Here is a 19514-nt window from a genome sequence, read left to right on the forward strand (position 1 = left end):
CATTCATTCATACATACATACATACATACATACATACATACATACATACATACACACATTCATTCATTGGTTCGTTTGTTTGTTTGTTTGTTTGTTCCTTCATTCATTCATTCATTCATTCATTCATTCATTCATTGGAAATGTTTGTTTTCTTTTCGCTGAGGTTAATAATCTGAAACAAACTTTCAAAGGTGGCCTTCGGAACTCAAAATTTAACTTTCCGATAGCATGTGGACAGTTCATATTATCACTTCCGATATCTCTATTTTCAGTTATGACGTCAATGTTTATATCTACAAATTAATCTGATTAGAAATTGCAATGTTCAGGAAACTGAAAATGACATTGGTACAATTCGAGAGACGATAGTTAAGATTCTAGGATTCTACAATGGAGAGCACCATCAGATAGTGACAAGCAATTTCCGCAGGTATCCTAACAGCGAAATGAACAGGAGATATACATCAATGGTAAAAATGTATAAAAAGGTTGGAATCACATATTTTTTCATCAACTTCACCGAGCAAGCTAGCAGCAATACTTGAGGTGAGTACTCTTACTTTTTGCTTTTCTTTCTTCGTAATGTGTTAAGACTCGACTGTGTAGTCTCAAGTAACATGGAAAGTTGTACTCTGCTAATTTTATTATTAGGTATTAAAGGCAGCTACATGTGTACTATTCAGTGCATTCCGAATATCGGCGTGTTCTTCCCCTCATCATCGCCCCCCCCCCCCCTCCCAAATTGTATCAATTGTGCGTTTGTCCAAATTTGTTATGTTGGCGGTTTATAGTTTGACACAAGCTCTCCTGGGCATATTCGCGTTTGTTTGCAAATTGCCATCATTGTTTTATTTGCGCATGCTGTCGTGGCAATTATGACGCCTTGGCGGTCTGTATGTTTAAATATACTGTGGACTTCACATAAAATTTAACAACAAGCATGAATGTCATCATTATTTACAGCGCTCACTTATTCGCCACGTCTAGTAATAATGGTCAACATCAAGTCGGGCATGCCGGGTTTTTTTTTATTAGAGGTATATAATTTACAGTAAACCAACTGCAAATAGTACCGTTTGTTCATAGAAGTAAAAGAAAATTCTACAATATCGCATTCTAAATACGTACGAAATAAGACAAACAATAGAAGAAACACTGCCTGGAAGTGTTGAATACCCTCGACGACAATTTGGAAGTGACACTCAGTGATACGACGTCTTATTATCGTACGGTTGTCATACTAAGCTTATAGCTTCTCTTCTTCATTGTTAATTGGATCATTTTCAAACATACATTTATTATATATACCACGAAACAAGTGATTACTCTGATATTCCTAATTAATAGATACTCGTTTCACCCTTGATCAATGTAATGCTTGAGATCGAGACTACAGTTAATATGATGAAATAGATAAGACAAAACAATTGATTTTTTTAGAAATGAAATAATAACAATTGTAAGCATAACTTCGAGAATGCAACTAGTATTCTGTGCACAATTTAAGTAAAATCTGCCTCTGAACTTGGGCAGGTCTTTCCAAAAATGTTGCGCGTGCGATCGACCTGTTAGTACTACGAGCGCGCGAGCTTGGAACACAGCGTGGTAATAGAATTGACACATAGCGTCGTAGAATCTTTCCCCATGCACGGGTCTCAGTTTTTTCCCTCTTTTAATAACACTGACAGATACAGCTTCTTTTTTGCTAAAATTTGAGGAGTGACTTTGATTTAATGATTCCTGGATAGGCTGATATCTATATTTGTACATGTCAGTCAAACTAGTTACGCCTATCTTGAGTGTAAAGTCTATTACAATACATTCACCCATTGGTTATTAGTATTCAGTTTTTATCTTAAATCGCAAAGACCTGTTTGTATTGCTACACTTCATAAGGCTGAGCAGCGACGATGACGATGCGAATTTGCATCGATGGGGAGGTTTTCGAATTGAAAGTGACATTTGTCGGCTGGTAAAATTTTCGACACGACACCCACTGCTGGTGGACGAATAGACGTAACGGTTTAAATCCGATCAGACAGGTTATGTGACAGGAGAACGCTATTTCACAAGCATATAACCTTTTAGAAGATGGAAAACTGATACCTCGTAGTCAATCTGGGCAGTTTTCTATCGATGCGTTGTGCAACGTCATGCCCAATGATCGGTTCGCTTCCCTGTGATGTCTCTTTGATTCGAGCCTAGTGGCACAAATATTTTGTTTTGATTTTCGATGAGATTCAAAAAACTAATGTTCAAAAATTGATATCAACATTCAAAAACCAAGTTCGAAATTACATATATTTCTAAATGTTGATAGCTCAAAAACGTATTCTTGGTTTTAAATTACGTCAAAAAACTAATAAAACTAATCATGTCATCTCTGGATAGATTAGGATTTCACTTGGACGTCGTTAGTCACACACCGTGCATTGATATTTTTCTTTTAGAAATCCTTCGTTTCAGCATTGTTACTTTTAATTTTTATAGACATTGGGAATAATGCCGATGTTTTCTGAAAGCAAGCAAGCATGTACCGTTATACTTGGGCATGGCGAGGCACTGATTACAAATCTTGTTTACTTCAAGATAGCGTTGATTACTACACAAACTGTCATGGACTTACCTACCCTTATTTGAATAAGTGTGATTGACAGGGGTTTTAATCCCGCGTTTGAATTTTAACGGTTTTTCACTAGTAACGAACGAACTCAGTTTGACCGTGTTTTGTACGAAATTGTCTCTACCATGTTTGAATATCACCTTTCTGTGACCACACCCGCATTCCACAGACATTCAAAAGTCCACACGTGCCAAATTTATTACGAAAATCATCAGCTGCTCATTATTATCACGGTTTTTGCAGAGAGGAACCAAGACGTGTTAACGGTCTGTATTCAAATTTCACAATAACCCCTGCGAAGTTAGGGGGCCTTTATACCCGCCGTTCCGTGACAGATTAAAAACTTGTCACTACATCGATCACCTACGAATAATATATTGACCACTAATTAGCAGGTACAATGTCTTTTTATATAAAAAAAAAATAAGCAACTTACCAATTTAATGAATACATCTTTGGTTACTTGATGAAAAATGTCCAAGTTGCAGCTACTACAGGTTTGACTGTGATATAAATATTGATATACCACAGTTAGTTGTACAAGTAGTAGTCTTGCTGCTAGACGTTCGGGCTTTTTCCGATACGATAAGCGAACGAAGTTCGCACTGAGGGATTGCATCAGAAAAGATAAAACATAATAAATACTAAGTAAAGGCCTTTCCGATGCTCGCGAACCTACTAACTTGGACTGTTGTATTCCCGCGGGCAGCAAGCTCCAGAATGCTCGTTCCAAAGCCAGGTGCATCCGATGTTGTTTGCAAAGTAGCAATAGCAATGCAAAAGCTTTTAAAAAATCTAAAACAAAAAACTTGCAAAAGGTATCCATCAAAACTTTAATTTCGACTAAAGCTATGAACGTGAAAACTTAATTTGGGAACAACGCAAACTAAATCTGTCGTCGACGCACAAACCTTAACTTAGTTAAACAACACAAACTGAACATGTCAATGTACACACAAAAAAAACTAATAGTGCCACGTCGATGCTTAAAAACCCTGGGTAATTTATAACTTTAAAACACACGACAGAACTTTTAACAATTGTGTTTTATTTTGTCATGTGAGCCATCGCATTCAATAGGAGGACTTTTTGAGGTTGGAGAAGATAGAGGGTACAATTCGAGTAAAGAGGAATACTGATAGTATATAATATCAATTAACCCGGTGTGTATAAACAAGATTTGGGGTACAATTCGCGACATATAGCCCAGTATATAGCACAAGCCGAAACAAGCTATATGATGGGATTGTAGTCTTGTATACTCACTCCAAGCTGGGGGATCTGAAAGCATTCAACTTGGTTTTCGAGAGGTATTGTCAACATTCAAGTTGTTCATACACACGTATCATTCCTCCATGTAACTGATATCTTTAACGTTTTATTTATTAACATTTCCCGGTTTTGATTACAGAAGAGAATACTCAATATCAACTTGTAACAACGAACAACTAGTCAACTACAACAATATAAAGGTAAGTAAGGAGAGAAATTATATTAGAAATGGTCATACTGTTTATTATACATTACCTAGCGTACCTTTAAAACAATGACCACTATTACAACATCAGTCTGTCAGTCTTCAGGGGGTAAAATATGAACAAAATAAAGATATATATATTGATGTAGCATTTTTGTTGTATCCTACATATAACGCACTTTCTAATATTTTATTCATTCAGATGAAGGCAGTTTACCTTGCATTCCTCATCCTGAGCGTTTTGGCCATGTATGGTTATGCTTCTGATGTCCAACTTTGTGTAGATTTCTGTGAATACTGTGGAGGTGTTGGAGGTTTGACTGCTGCTCAAGAAACGCAATGCGCAAACAATTGCGCCGACCACCCGGATTACAGTCCTTGTAGTGGATAATGGCCCGGGAATAATTCTTACAACAGTCATTCAAATGCCAACGACCGCAAACAATTTAAGCTGCAGTAGATGTGATGAACGTGTTCCTTTAGTCGATAGAACAATGAGTTTTTCGTAATTGAATGCATCAATGTAATTGTAATTTGTGAATTAAGTGTATACAACCAATCACAGAATAAAACACCCCAACAAGCATTTCTGTATGTACATATTCATATTTTCATAATGATAAGGGTGACCCTATGTTTTTGGTTTGTGTCTCATTACTTTTTCACAACTACGGGCCAGTCGGTCGATTAAAAAAAAAAGTTATAAAAATCATCTGCTTTATGTTTCTCGTATCTACATTCTCGCACATTACTCTGAATATATCGGAGAACTTTGTGGTATCTCGTAAACCACAAAGCCACATTGCTTCTACTCTAAACACTCCCTACTTGAATAACTTCCATCATGGTAGAAATGCTCTGATCGTAAACAAGAGTCGCCACCGCCGCCATGACCGCAGATGACGTCGACAGTCCAGATATTTCATTTTCTACTCTAGTCCTAATATTTGTTGAGATAAGACCTAGAGGTGACTCTTTTGTCGCGTCTGTAGGCAATTCTTGTCAAAATGTGTCTGTTGTTGGATTATTAAAAACACTTTTGTTTTATCAGTGTATCTGTGTAACACGTGATGTTACTCATGTTTCCTTTCACCTAAATAGTTAATGATGTATTTGACGTACAATCGGAAAGGGTAAATACATAAATATATAGCGCATATACGTCCATTAACATTATAATGCTGGTGACACTAGTGACAGAGACACAGACATTAATGTCATTGTAATATTTGATATTGACATTGCACAAAACCAATTCAATAGGCGCATTATGAGGTGAACTATTACAACTTACAATTGTAAGTTTTGATTTAAATGAGTCATTTGCATAGTTATTATTTTACGAATGCGGCAGTCGAATCAAATAGTAGCAAACAGAGGTGTTTGGCCAGAATTGATTACTTTGTAAATATGAACGTGGAATGCGATACAATGACTGTGTAAAGGGGTCACTAATTCCGAAAATAACTAATAGCCACTGAAAATCCAATACAGTGACCATTTTTTTTCAAGGCAGCTGAAAACCCAAATCTTTCAAACACACTGTTCACATTCAAAATGGGTCTTTTCTTCTTTTAACAGTCACTAGCCATATGTTTTTTTATCATGTTTAATATGACAAAGATTTTGAAAATCAGCTGCAATTCACATTTACTTCCATAATATATATATATTGTAAAACCATGACCAGATTACAAGGCTACTTTGTGTATTCCAATACCAGTACATTATAGACATAAAGGGAATCGTCAATCTATTAAAAGATAGCTCTTCATTTTGTTACTTTTCTGCAAAAATCAAAAAGTAGATATACAATAGATAACGTTCTAGGTAGACTAATACAACTACTTTCATTGCTAAATTAATTATTGACATGTTACAGGTCATATCTCTAAATAAAATCACGTGAACTGATATGTAATGTTGAGGTTCAAACATTATTAAATTCTAATGAATTCATTATTTTTTATGTAACGAATGCACCGTGTATATTTACAAGCTACATCTTCTTCTGCAATGTTTGCTAGTTCCAAAAGCTTCACTTATGCGGCATAGAATCGTTATTCAAGAGACTTTTTATAGTTTTCATAGTCTTCGACAGCTGTCTTTGACCTATCGATAGAACATATGCATGTTACAAATGGATTGGTGTAAAAAAATAGGTCATTCCGAAGAGACATTAATGCTTTTCAAGTGTTCTAGAGGGTGCACAGAACAACCGAACACATATTATGGCAGTGATAGACCTATATTATAGAAAACACCCATTTGAATATGGGTAATTTAGGTAGATTTCCCAAACATATAGCATTGATAATCTGCTTTATCCAGATGATCTATCACACGAGGTATATGCTTGTTGGAGTATACTGGACACACTTACCTTACAAATTTAACCAGTAACAAAGGATTCACCTTACGGTTTCTTTCTTTGACACTGATTAAACGGACGATTTCGCTGGCAACTATACCAACCAATATCATTGAGAGTACGTTCAGTGGAAGATGGTAATAAAACGACACCTGAATAGGATAAACAACAAAAGAAGAAGAAAAATATGAATTACAACAATCAGATAATGAAGTTTATATTTCATGAGATATTCCATGACAGAAGCGAATAGATAATATGCAATGTTTAAAGATTTAAGACGACCATTATATAGAACGGCTCTTCATTTAGACATCGCCAAGTTTGTGGACAGGCAGTGTTGGGTTATTAGATCATTCTCAAAGTTCTGGTACTTTATGTATATATGTGAGATTCCCCGTGAACACGAAATCTCGGGTGATAGCCATAATAATGATGACAAGTATACGAAAGTCAAAAAATAAGCCTAAATGGGCTTTTAGTAATCAATACAAGTGTACTAAGGCAAAAATAATAAAGACAATTTTTAGAAATAGAAATTTCACCAACTGATTTATTTCAGTGGTTATATATATATATATATATATATATATATATATATAGTTTGTTCCATTCTGGCTCTGGTAGCTGGTTGAGTAGAGTGCTCGACTTGGAGGAGCAGCGTATGTAACTCGGTGAGTATCGATCTGTGTGTGTGTAGTGTAAATACTAAAGAATGGTGTTTACTCTTTTGAAAGAATGCAATATATATCAAAATATTTCCCTAATATATTAAGGAGATTATAACTATGCTGATCAAACGTGACCTACGCTCAATACTCTAGGTGGTATGTATCCAGTGGAAAAACGCAATGTTGAACTGATGCTATTGGCTAGTCCATATGCCAAGCTGAAAATCATACCAATGAATATACCCCTGAAATGCAATGGAAATAAATTGTGTCAGTAAAGAATGAATTGACTGATTCGTCCAAATGTTTTGAAAGAGCTTCTTCTAATCCTGAATCATGCTTGTGGGGCCTGCTTATTTTGTTTTTACAAAGAAAGAAAATAGAGCATCAATTTCTACATTCGTTAAGGAAATGGTACTACAAGATGTTTAGTTGTTTTTGTGTTGTTTGTATAATCTTGTCATTTTCGAGTGCAATTCTCAGTCTTAGCCCAAAGTCTACCTATGCTTATTTCTGCCTGTAGTTCACTTATACTTGATCGCTGGTATCAACTGACATGATTTGGGATGATAAAATAATACTTTTGTAATTTTTTTAAACTTTGAACTCTTGTAATTCCGGAATCCTTACTGCTTTGTCTTGATTGAGATTGTAATTAAGATGCTGTCAGTTAGAATAAGGTTTTCCCAAAAAACCCCAGGAAATACCCAAAACGGCAGAACAGTGAAGTATATGGCATCACACACACACACACACACATACACATACATATACATATATATATCTGTGTGTTTAAATTGATATTTAAATTGATAGCTGTAAGCGATACAAGTGTCCTAACAGCAGAAACTTGTTTGATTAGACATTTCCTATGAAAATATATAAACCTCATAGAACAGAATGTTGACCACAACATACTTACAATGTATTAGATCTGGGGTAAAACATACCCAGAATATATGAACCAGTTAACGGTCCACGAAATACCCCAAGAAGTGAAGTTGCGCTCTCTAAAAGAGTACCCAAATACGGTACAGCAAGGGAAGCTGCAGTGGCAACAACACCAAAGACCAATGCTAAAGAATATTTGAAAAAAGGAAAAAGGAAAAATGCTAGTCTTGTAGAAATGTTATGTAATGTCAAGAATCATACGAATTTGGGTCATTCAGATTTATTCAATATACCATCCAAATCCTGTACACCTGTCTGTGTAGCTGCAAGAGTGGCTGTTGTTGTTGTTGTTGTTGTTGTTGTTGTTGTTGTTGTTGTTGTTGTTGTTGTTGTTGTTGTTGTTGTTGCTGCTGCTGCTTCTGTTGTTGTTTCCAAGACTGTTGTGGGACTAGGAGTTGTGAGAGAAGATGTTGTCAATCAAAAACCACTTGTTGGCAAAGCAGTGGTTACATTCAAGGTAGTGGTTTCATCCATTCATTCACTTCCGTCTGTGAGGTATAGTTGGTAAAGTGGAAGCTGTAAGAGTGGCAGATGTTATGGCTAATTCTGTTGTTGTTTCCAAGACTGTTGTGGGACAAGAAGGTGTAGGAAAAACATATCTTTTAACGTTATGATGGGGTTTGATTTTTTCGTAGATTAAACCGATTCATTCACAAAAGATCTTCGCATCAATTGCACAAAACAACACTGCGCATGAACAATCTATAATCTATAGTAGCATCGATGTCATACTTACATGTTATTTTTGATATTTTGGTTTGCAAACCTTCATTTATTTCGACAGGGTTGTCAGTGACCTTAGACCTGTGGCGGCACCAAGGTTTTATAATGTCCCTTAGAATCATGGCTGCAATGCCATTTAAACCAGACGATATTGTGCTAAAAACAAGAAAATCGTAAATTAAAAATGACTTACTCGATTGCTTGAAAGACTTTGACGCAAATGACGTATCTTAAATATGTTCTAATGATAAGCACTGCCATCATTTTTCAAAGAAACTTTATTAATACATGACACAAAAACGACAAGAACCCAATTTTTTAATGAAATATCATTCATAAATATTTAGCAGGTATTATTGTCATTGTCATGTGTGTATGTTATTTTTATTATTGCTTATCCAATGCAATATTAGTTACGTCTCACCTCATTGCACCAGCAAACAAAGAAGAGATGAAGAGACCTTGCATTCCATATATCCAACCCAGTTTAGAACTAATGAAATAGACGATTATCTACAAAGAAACCATGTCCAGATATCATCAACGTAATAGAACCAAACATATGTGCACTGGTTTACAAAATATAAAGATTTGTTTCACGATTGTGTGTCTAAAGTTAAGTTGTGGTCTGTGTTGTCGCGTAAACCTTCGTATTGCAAAAAAAGAAAAGGTTACAAGGTTAAATTGTGGTGTTGTGGAGTACTCATGTTAATGTTGTTTATATTCCTTGCAAACATTTACTGATTTTGAATATAATAGTAATAGTGTATCATATCAACTATTTATGAAGATAAAGAACCGTACCTCACCATGGTATGTACTTATACAACACGCGAATAAATATTAGTGACTTAGTCGTGGCCACCCGGAATAAGACAAAATGTCATGCAAATACATACAATAATCAGAGAACTACACTGATCGTTCATGACAAGTTTTATGCAAATATATACAAAGTAGATAAATGTAATTTGTCTCGGTAACTTATCAAAGCCAGCCTAAACATCTGGCCAAAAGTATATCGGATCCCAAACATTCCGCCATTGATTAGAATGCTACATATGTGATAAGATCGACTGTTACCGTTAAATTCAAAATATAACGATGTGTCGAAACCCCGTAGTGTAGAAATCAAGAACTAGTTGAAGGTAAAACCTCCCGGATTAACTAGAAAAGGGGTACATATGAAATTTCGCTAACAAGCCGGGGTACCCACCCATCCATGATCGAGCGACTGCCACCGCTGGGGTGTCGCGTCGAAGAGTCAGAATTGTACGGGGGTGTTGGTCACCGAAAACACCCGTCGTGTAGACTACCCGTACCCGAACTGTCAATCCGTGTTGACGGCCCTTTGGTGTGTGCTGTTTTAGAGTAAACTGTTGCAGAAAATCCCCAAATGCTAAGCTCTTATGACCAGGATTCAGTGTGTTTCGAACACCTCAATTCTGGTCAAAAGAGCTTAGCATTTGGTTGTTTTCTACATTTACTCTAAAACAGAAGACATCAAGGGTTCCGTCAATGAGAGTTGATGCAGACACAAGTTGGTGTGGTTTCGACTGGAGTGTTTGTTTTGTCGCCTGGAACTGACGCATCTTTTGATGTGTCCAGTTTTAGAGTAAATTGTTGCACAAAACGGCAAATGCTAAGGTCTTATGACCAGGATTGTGTGTGTTTCGAACAAGGATTGTGTGTGTCTCAAACACCCAAATGCTAAGGTTTTATGACAAAAAGTGTAATTACTCCTTTTTTTTCAAAACTCTAGGGGATAATTAATCATAGAGGATGTGTTAACAAACATTCTTGTCTCGTAAACCCTTAGGGTGATATCTTCAACGGAGGAACACGTAACGTTACCGACGATTTTGAAGTTACAATTCTCGCAATCCCCTTCAAAAAGTTGTGCAGTACATAGCTTGCATAGTCTGTAAGGTACGCCGTGACGGGGTGCTCCCACACATCGATCAGCCAACACTGTAAGATACGTCGTGACGTTCCGCCCTCACCGGGGATGGAGTTCTGACTTCTCCCAATTTGGAAGCCTGTTGTATTGCAGTTTGTACGCCGTGACGGGACGCCCCCACACATCGGCCCCACTACTAGTCCAGAGTCGTACAGTCGTATGAGAGGAGGCCGGTGAGGGCGGAACGTCACGACGTATCTTACAGTGTTGGCTGATCGATGTGTGGGAGCACCCCGTCACGGCGTACCTTACAGACTAATAGCTTGCACGGCTTTGAATAATTGAAAATGTAGCTGCAAAGATTATAATCACCTGATCTGCTGATGTGTAATCTGGTTCATAGTTTGCTTCGGTCAACTGATCTCCATAATTCATACCTACGATACATTTATAGCACTGTTAAAACGTTCAAATAACTATACACACGTTAGCAAAGGGAAAGTATTAAGTTCACCAACAAGGGAAGCGCATTAACATATACTGACATAGAGACGAGAAGTGTTTATGAAATTATAGTATTCGTGATTATATGACTTTGAAATATAGTATTAAAGACTTGACATAAATATTTGTAAGACAGTACATATTTCCGATGCTCTGTTTTATTGTTTTGTGTTTTATATTTTTTTTGGCATCGTTTATGTTGTAGTTTTCGTATATCAAATTGAGAAAGCAAAAAGTTCATATATCAAAGGTTCAAGAATGAAATATATTCGTAAATAATACCACTTACCGGGTGGGAATGTTGCATTGTCTCCAGGCTGTAGAATGCCTATATTATCTGAAATACAAAGACATACAAGCCATGAATAATATGAACATTTTCTACATAAGGCCCAATAAACAGGGTTGTTTGGTTCGGGTTACCCGACGCTAAACTTTTGTTTTTACGTATTCTAGAAAAAATAATAAAACGGCGAAAATCGCGAAGTCTCGCAAGAAATGGTGGGTGGATGCGAAAACTGAAATCAACTTAAAAAGACAATATAAAACTGTTTTTCCAATCTGTAATGGCTGCACATCTGATGAGAAGAAACCAATAACACAGTGACCATATGGAAAACAACGGAAAACATAACTAACTGAGCTAGACACTCACATATGAAGAAAAAAAATTTAAAAAATAAAAAAAATACACCTATTCTAAAATCGCATGTAATCGGAACCACACACAATATATCAAAGTTAGTCGTTTGAGGGTGTCCTTTTGTGTAACGTTTACATTTATTAACCCTCAAATAATTTTTTTTTCACATTAGACCACCAACTACCAATAGATCAAGTGTAAAAGCACGCCCTTCTATCCAGAATTATATTTAGCATGTATTTTATAATGTTCAGCTACGTCCACTTTCACACGTTAATAGTACTCTACACTATGTTAATATGTTACTGTTTTATGCGAGAATAAGACTGCAAATAGTGAGTGCTCGCCATGGTAACCTGTGTATACTATTTTCTATCTTTGCAATGACGCATAACAAGTAAGAATACTACAGAATGCAAACATAAAAACAGTTCATCACGGTGGCATAATTGTTCAGTCCAATTCATGCTGGTTATCCTACGATAATACCAAGAATTAATTTATCATTTCCAATATTAGTTATCAGTTATCAGATTACCTTGATCGTAATTGTAACAATTAGCTTGAAGAAAAATTTGACTATGATTGATAACAGATTTATCAAGTTATACTTATTTATGCAAAGTATTTTATCCGTTTTCACGTCAGGAATTGAAACATATACTTACTGTTGTAATAAGTAAATAAAATCAACCCTGTGGTAAATGACATTCCATAGAATAGCCATTTAATTGGTAGGCTCAACAGCATCGACCTATTTTGATAAATTAGAAGACTTTTTTATCATCATATTTGTTCTCGTCAAGATATATATTGTCAAATTAGAATATTTGAAAGAATAATGTAGTAAAAAGGGCAAATAGGCAGGTTTAGACTTAAAGATGGCATCAATTAATTCAAATACATATTAAATAACCTAGAACAATTATGCTTAATGACAACAAATGCAAAAAATTAGAAACCGAGAAAGGAGGGGAGAACTGTGGTACATGAAGATACAAAAGAAACTAACGCCAGCTTATATATTTTAAGGTTTGCTTGTCACTCTGTCAGCAAATAGTTAAAAATAAATTATATATTAAACATTTATGGAGTAATATTTGATAGTGAATATCGTTACGTTCTCCTAATTCCCCCCCCCCCCGGATTTAGGTTAGAAAAAATAATCGATAAACGGGTGTTAATCATATAAATTATAATTATAATTATTCACCGCATGATTAATATTTCAACAAGCAAGTTTAATGTCAGGGTACACACACAAAGACAAATAGATCAATCTGCCGTGAATATTAAAGTTTGTAACAGTGGAATGGTTCGTCACATTTCACGCAAACAACTCAAGCAGTAATTTATATTGTTATTTTAAAAAAAGGGGGGGGTCATGTCTGCTCGCCATTACAATTACGGGTACTACGTCTTACTGTGAATCTTCTTCAATCAAAATCGAATTGAATATTTTGTTACATAGTACACATATTTATGATAGATATTTTTTGAGAGATGCACTTTAAATAACATACTCGGCATGTCACTACTCACCCTTGAGCCTCGCGCACAGACTTGGCACTTAACATACGCTGTGCCGTAGCTTGTTCGACGGAATGGGCAAACATGTGAATTACACCATAGATTAACATAGTGTAGTATGTCAACCGAATAGTTGGATCCAAAGTGAAGCTGCATAAAATAACACAGAAATGTTTTAAACTTGTAACTATGTTGGGGTATGTCAGATCACAGGGCACTCAGGCTTAGTTAGTTGTATTTACGAAAAAAACAACAACAACAAACAAACAAACAAACAAACAAATACATTAATTAATTAATTAATTAACTAACTAGCAAACAATAAATAAATAAATAAATAAATAAATAAATAAATAAATAAATAAATAAATAAATAAATAAATAAATAAATAAATAAATAAATAAATACTGACACGCATCAACAAGAGAGTAATTTCAAATCATTATCAACTACAAGAATTACTATATGTTTTCCTATGTGCGAAATGGTCACAATTGTACATACCCCAAACGGAATGTGACTGATACAGGGCTACCAAATGTGAGTAGTATATTTTCAAGCCGTGACATTACTATATTGCCAATATGACTTCTGATCAGTAAAAATCCATATGCTTAGAATTCACATATTAACCAGGTGCAATTTACGTCATAGTCAATGGGAAGGCATCAATTCTGATGGTTTCTAAGCCTTACCATCTTTCATTGAAAAATCTCGTTAGATGATCAAATCTCCCAGGCACTCAATTTGAATGGACCAATCACATAACCAGATTTCTAATGCATTTCTTGCAGTTAAGTAGCCCAATCCATCATTACTTTGTATAGTGCATCTGTTTTTACGCATATACACACAGAAGGGGTATATACAGGGCATTGTGGGCCATCTATGCAACTGTTGGAGATTCAAACCAGAATGCACAGCATTGTCTGCATTTTTTATTTCCTAAATATATGACTTAATGTGCTTGTACCAACTGTTTTGCAATTTTATAACATAAATTTACACTGTTCTATTCTATAAAAGACTATGACAAAACACTAAATGCGGCCATTTTGTGACTTGAAATCAATTCAGTGGCTTTTTTTCAAATTAAATCACACATTTCCACGAATTATATTGAATCAGTTTAAAAGCTCTTGTTAAAAGCTCAATTTTCCATGTTATTAGGATGATATTGTTAGCTATGGAAATAAACCTACTCGATGTCCAATTTGCCCTGTTCTTTAGAATAGTTCCAAACACGTTCCACTCCACCAGCTTCGATCAGACCAAGAACAAATACACTAGCAACTGCAGCAGTCATGACAAAGAATTGGAAGACATCAGACCAAACCACAGCTTTCATACCACCCTAAATGCAAAATTACAACAACACTTCTGTTACGTATATATGTAACATGTAGTTCAGTACTGAGCATGTTGCATTGGCTCCCTGTGCAGAAAAGGATTGAGTTTAAGATTGTATGCTTAACATTCAAGGTGTTAAATAACAAGGCCCCAGTGTACCTTAGGGACCTCTTGAACATACGCTCTGTTGGCCGCACACTTCGATCCTCCACTGAAGGTGCATTCACACTTCACCAACCTGTAGGTAAAACAGCTTTTTATGGGGATAGGGCGTTTTCGACATGTGCTCCAGATTTGTGGAATAGGCTGCCACTGTCACTCCGTTTGAGCAAGAATGTTAGCGTTTTTAAGTCAATTCTTAAAACATACCTTTTTATTGAATGACTTTTTTATTACTGCCTGATTCCACCACTGTGTTTTTATTGCCTTTTTGTCGTAGCATTGTAAGGTGCTTTGAGATGTTTTTATATGGAAAGCGTTTGCTTTTTAAGAAATAAATATTATTATTAAATATTATTATTATTAGTAGTAGTAGTAGTAGTAGTAGTAGTAGTATTAGTATTACTATTATTAGTTTTCTTATAGCCTTCAGTGATTGCCTTTGATCACCTGGTATGGACTATTTACATTACCCCAAAATCAATTTGCGTATATGGATCACTAGTCTAGTTAAGTCGCGTTCTATTTCGCCTAGGACAATATTTATGTACTATTGAAGTTTTACCATGGATTTATTTTGACTATGGAACGAATTTGTGCCTGGAAATATGATGTGCATTACAATCACTGATTGCCTGGCCCTATTCAGACACGAGTAGACGTTATATTACCCCTTGTGCTGATATGTAGCAATTATTGTTGCGCCATGACAGCCCTCGCAGTAATAGATGTCTACTAGGCCAGGCAATGAGTGTGTGTCTATATATATATATATATATATATATATATATATCATGACAAGATATGGTATAATATGGAAGGTATATATCTCTAAATATAAGCAAATAATAGTTTTTTGTAGCACACAGTAAAAATATTTCTTACCAATGTTGTATAAAATGTACAAACAATGCCAATTATCAGCGAAGTCTTCCAAAGATCAATACCCTGAACTGAAAGCAATTAAAAAAAATGTTGCCGTCATTTTCGCAAACATACGGTGTGTGTGTGTGTGTGCGCGCGCATGCCCACCCACATACGCGCACACACTCATTTCGTGTGTGTTACCTCTCATAAAAGGAGATTATGCTTCTCTGCGACTACATTGCTTCTATGAAGACAATGTTTCCCAATCATTTACGTTCTATTGGTGCCGATTCTTTTCGTAAACAGATAAATGTTGAAAAACTAATGGATACGGAAAGGTTTAATACCAGAACATGACACTAGCGCAAAGAATAGCCAAACAATTATGAATGTGTTGGGGTTTTTTTAAAAAATTAATTTTACACGAAATACTGAATAGATATGAATGATTGTGATTATTCATAGAATTTATCATTCAGCTGATAGGCCAACCAATTATTGATTTCATATGTAGAGCTTATTAAAGATATATATATATATATATATATATATATATATATATATATATATATATATATATATATATATATATATATATATATATATATATATATATATATATATATATATATATATATATATATATTTTCGTACTACCAAAACTATTACGCTCTGCCACTGCGGTATAGAGCACTGTCTTAGCAGATTGATACTCACCGAGTTATATATATATATATATATATATATATATATGTCTACAGCAATCCGTCATCTACCAAGCAGCCGTCACACGCAAGGACAACGACATTACAGAAACATACATTGGGCTTACAGAAAACGAGTTTAAGACAAGGTACAGAAACCACACAGCATCATTCCGACACACTAAACATAGGAACTCTATGGAACTCAGCAAACATATCTGGACCCTCAAGGATAAAAACATTGACCACTCCATTTCCTGGCGACCACTTTCATCCCACCCAACCTACATTGCGCAAGCAAGAAGTGCAATTTATGCCTCAAAGAAAAGTTCTTTATTATCTGCCGACCCGAACTATCTACATTAAATAAACGAAATGAACTTGTATCCTCTTGTCGTCATCGAAATAAAACATTGTTGTGTAACACCTGACCCATCGCACACATAATTGACACCTTTTGTACAAACTAAAGCACCACTCAACACTTTAGGTAAAACCCGCCTTACACCACACGATTTATACGAGGTATATTCAGTACATCAACATCTCCTGGCGAGTGATTTACTCACGAAACAGGCTTGTAGAGACGAAAAACCCGACTTGATTTTCTTCTACCCCCAACATATATATATATATAACTCGGTGAGTATCAATCTGCTAAGACAGTGCTCTATACCGCAGTGGCAGAGCGTGAAACTCCGAGTTACGACCAAGAAAGAGTTCCAGTACTACCAAAACTATATATATATATATATATATATATATATATATATATATATATATATATATATATATATATATATATATATATATATATATATATTTGAGGTATAGGTATACATACAAGACCGTGTTTTCCATAGTACATTTTGACAACGTAATATGAGGACAAGGCATGGCAAACACTGTGTCAGTGATTTTCCCTACTTACCAGCTTGGAAGGCTAAAGCTGGACCAGTGATGGTTATACTCATGTATATTGTCGTTGATAATGCTCCAAATAGAACTGCTATGATACGAATACTATAATGGAAACGGTAACCTAAGTACTAACAAAGATATAGAGAGTGTGAAAGTTAACAAATAAAATAGACATAACTATAATCGCAATACTAAAACTAAAGCTGTACACATGTTATAGACATTCAATGACACTTTCGTGCATATATGATTGATTCAGTTAACCTTAGACTATCCTCGCAAACACTTGCCAAGATTTTAAGAAAACAGCTCTTTGGTATTATTTATGATGAATAGCTATGTAAATCTATAATCCCCCCACGGAGATCGAAAAATTGTTTGCACAGTTTGGTTATTGCTCAAGAAATGAACCGTTTTATTTTGTTTTGTTTTGTGTAGTTTTGTTTTGTTTTGTTGTTTGTTTTGTTTTGTTTTGTTTGGTTTGGTTTGGTTTGGTTTGGTTTTGTTTTGTTTGATAAAGTATTAAAAGTTATAAACGTTTCTCACTACGAGAATTCTCAAATGGGAAACTGGACATGAGAAGTTATCACAACACCTTACCTCGTAAACACTGATGAAATTGAACTGGCGTAAGAAAGGAATAAATATGAAGGCACTCAACAGAGTTCCAAATATATAACCGACCAGAACGAAGGAATACTGGATTCCATGGACATATATTTCAGCAGGAAATCCCATAACAGCAATGGAAGAGGTGAAGGAAACGAAGTAGGACAGTGCTATCGGCACACATGACAAGCTACGGCCCCCAACCAAGTAGCTACAAACAGAAATACATTAGTGAACATTACAGGTGTGACATTATTAAAGGGTTATCTTATTTCCAGACATGTGTCGTCAACTTTACAAGGAACGCTTTAATGTGTGACGTATGTGAAAGATCTTATCGAATCCGTGATAGTAACAGTGGACAACAGTACTGAAGTGACCTTGCAACCTCGTAAAAATGGAGGATTTTGACATACATGTGACCCAATTACAGCTGGCATTGTGTCTATTTTTACATATTCTGATTAATGTACAATGTGTTTCTTTTTGTAGTTGTTTGTATCTTAGGCGGTACTAAATCCTGGTATTTACACAATGCTTCCATGGCATCACGATTATCATAACTAAAAGATAAAGGAAATCCTATTATTACATCAGCTATATGATGCCAGTAGACGATTTTACTGGGGATGAAATTTATATAAAAACGAAGTTGTTCGAATCTCTCCCAACTTTGCTATATGAAAAAGGTTGTTCCTGGTCCAAAACTTTGGCGCATCCTACCGGTCCCACTTTAATAGAACCGATCAAATTCAAGGAGACCGATTTCAACCATGATACCATAAATCTGAAAAAATCTCACCTTGATGTTGTTTTCTGACCTCCTTTGACCACTGCGTGATACACTCCCGTAGCCGTTGATAACAGCAACATAGCAACAAAAATCACCCAATCCACCACGCCGAACGGAGTGACATCATTAGAAGACATTGTTTAATCTCAGCTGCTTCGATTTACTCGAATATTTTACTTTCTGTGAAGGACTAAATTTCTGCACAGTAGTTGTATTACAGAAAACGAAAAATGAAGCGTCTAATAAAATTGCCTCGGTCTCGATATTTTGTCTTGGGTGCACACTATATTTGAATAACAATATGCAGCTATCGCCAATATATCTCAAACACTGACTGTCACTAACTTTATTCTGTTGAGATAAGATCTAGAGGTGACACTTACATCAAGGTTTTTGAAAGGGTTTAATATTGATATTCAACCTCAAATATATGTTTAGTGACCCCCTTATTTTATTGGTCTAACTGAGCATGGATTTACGTTTTCAGTAAAAACAAAAGTGTGAACCGAGGCGCATATAGAACGTTAAGCATTCTGTAAAAAAAAATGCGAGTCATCAAGTATTAGCTCTTACATTTGTAAAGTTGGCTTGTGTCTAATTCATAAATTTATGGATTCGATAATGTATGATCACAAAATGCTACACACCAGAATGAATCAGCTGTCGTGAATACTATGTCGACCATATATTATTTTTCTTATATGTTATTTTATTTTA

The 19514-nt window shown here is 35.4% G+C and overlaps 1 protein-coding gene and 1 long non-coding RNA gene across 2 annotated transcripts in view; one reads left to right on the forward strand and one right to left on the reverse strand.

Moving 5' to 3' along the window:
- Positions 1-4686, forward strand: part of LOC144438338 (uncharacterized) — a 302136-nt gene extending 297450 nt beyond the window's left edge. The window contains exons 2-3 of the long non-coding RNA XR_013481039.1: positions 4033-4095; positions 4303-4686. This is a non-coding gene — a long non-coding RNA (uncharacterized LOC144438338). The remainder of the gene's footprint in view (positions 1-4032; positions 4096-4302) is intronic.
- Positions 4687-6160: 1474 nt separating this feature from the next.
- Positions 6161-18934, reverse strand: LOC144437935 (sodium-dependent multivitamin transporter-like). Its single transcript, XM_078126969.1, has 13 exons — positions 18807-18934; positions 17996-18215; positions 17406-17523; positions 15789-15856; positions 14597-14748; positions 13406-13543; positions 12532-12617; positions 11510-11557; positions 11089-11153; positions 9241-9329; positions 7282-7387; positions 6484-6623; positions 6161-6212 (listed from the first exon to the last, which is right to left on the reverse strand). The coding sequence occupies exons 1-13, from the start codon at positions 18932-18934 to the stop codon at positions 6161-6163; spliced, it is 1410 nt and encodes a 469-aa protein (XP_077983095.1).
- Between the last annotated feature and the right edge of the window lie 580 nt (positions 18935-19514).

This window comes from Glandiceps talaboti, chromosome 7, assembly GCF_964340395.1.
Source record: "Glandiceps talaboti chromosome 7, keGlaTala1.1, whole genome shotgun sequence".
Taxonomy (NCBI): Eukaryota; Metazoa; Hemichordata; class Enteropneusta; family Spengelidae; genus Glandiceps; species Glandiceps talaboti.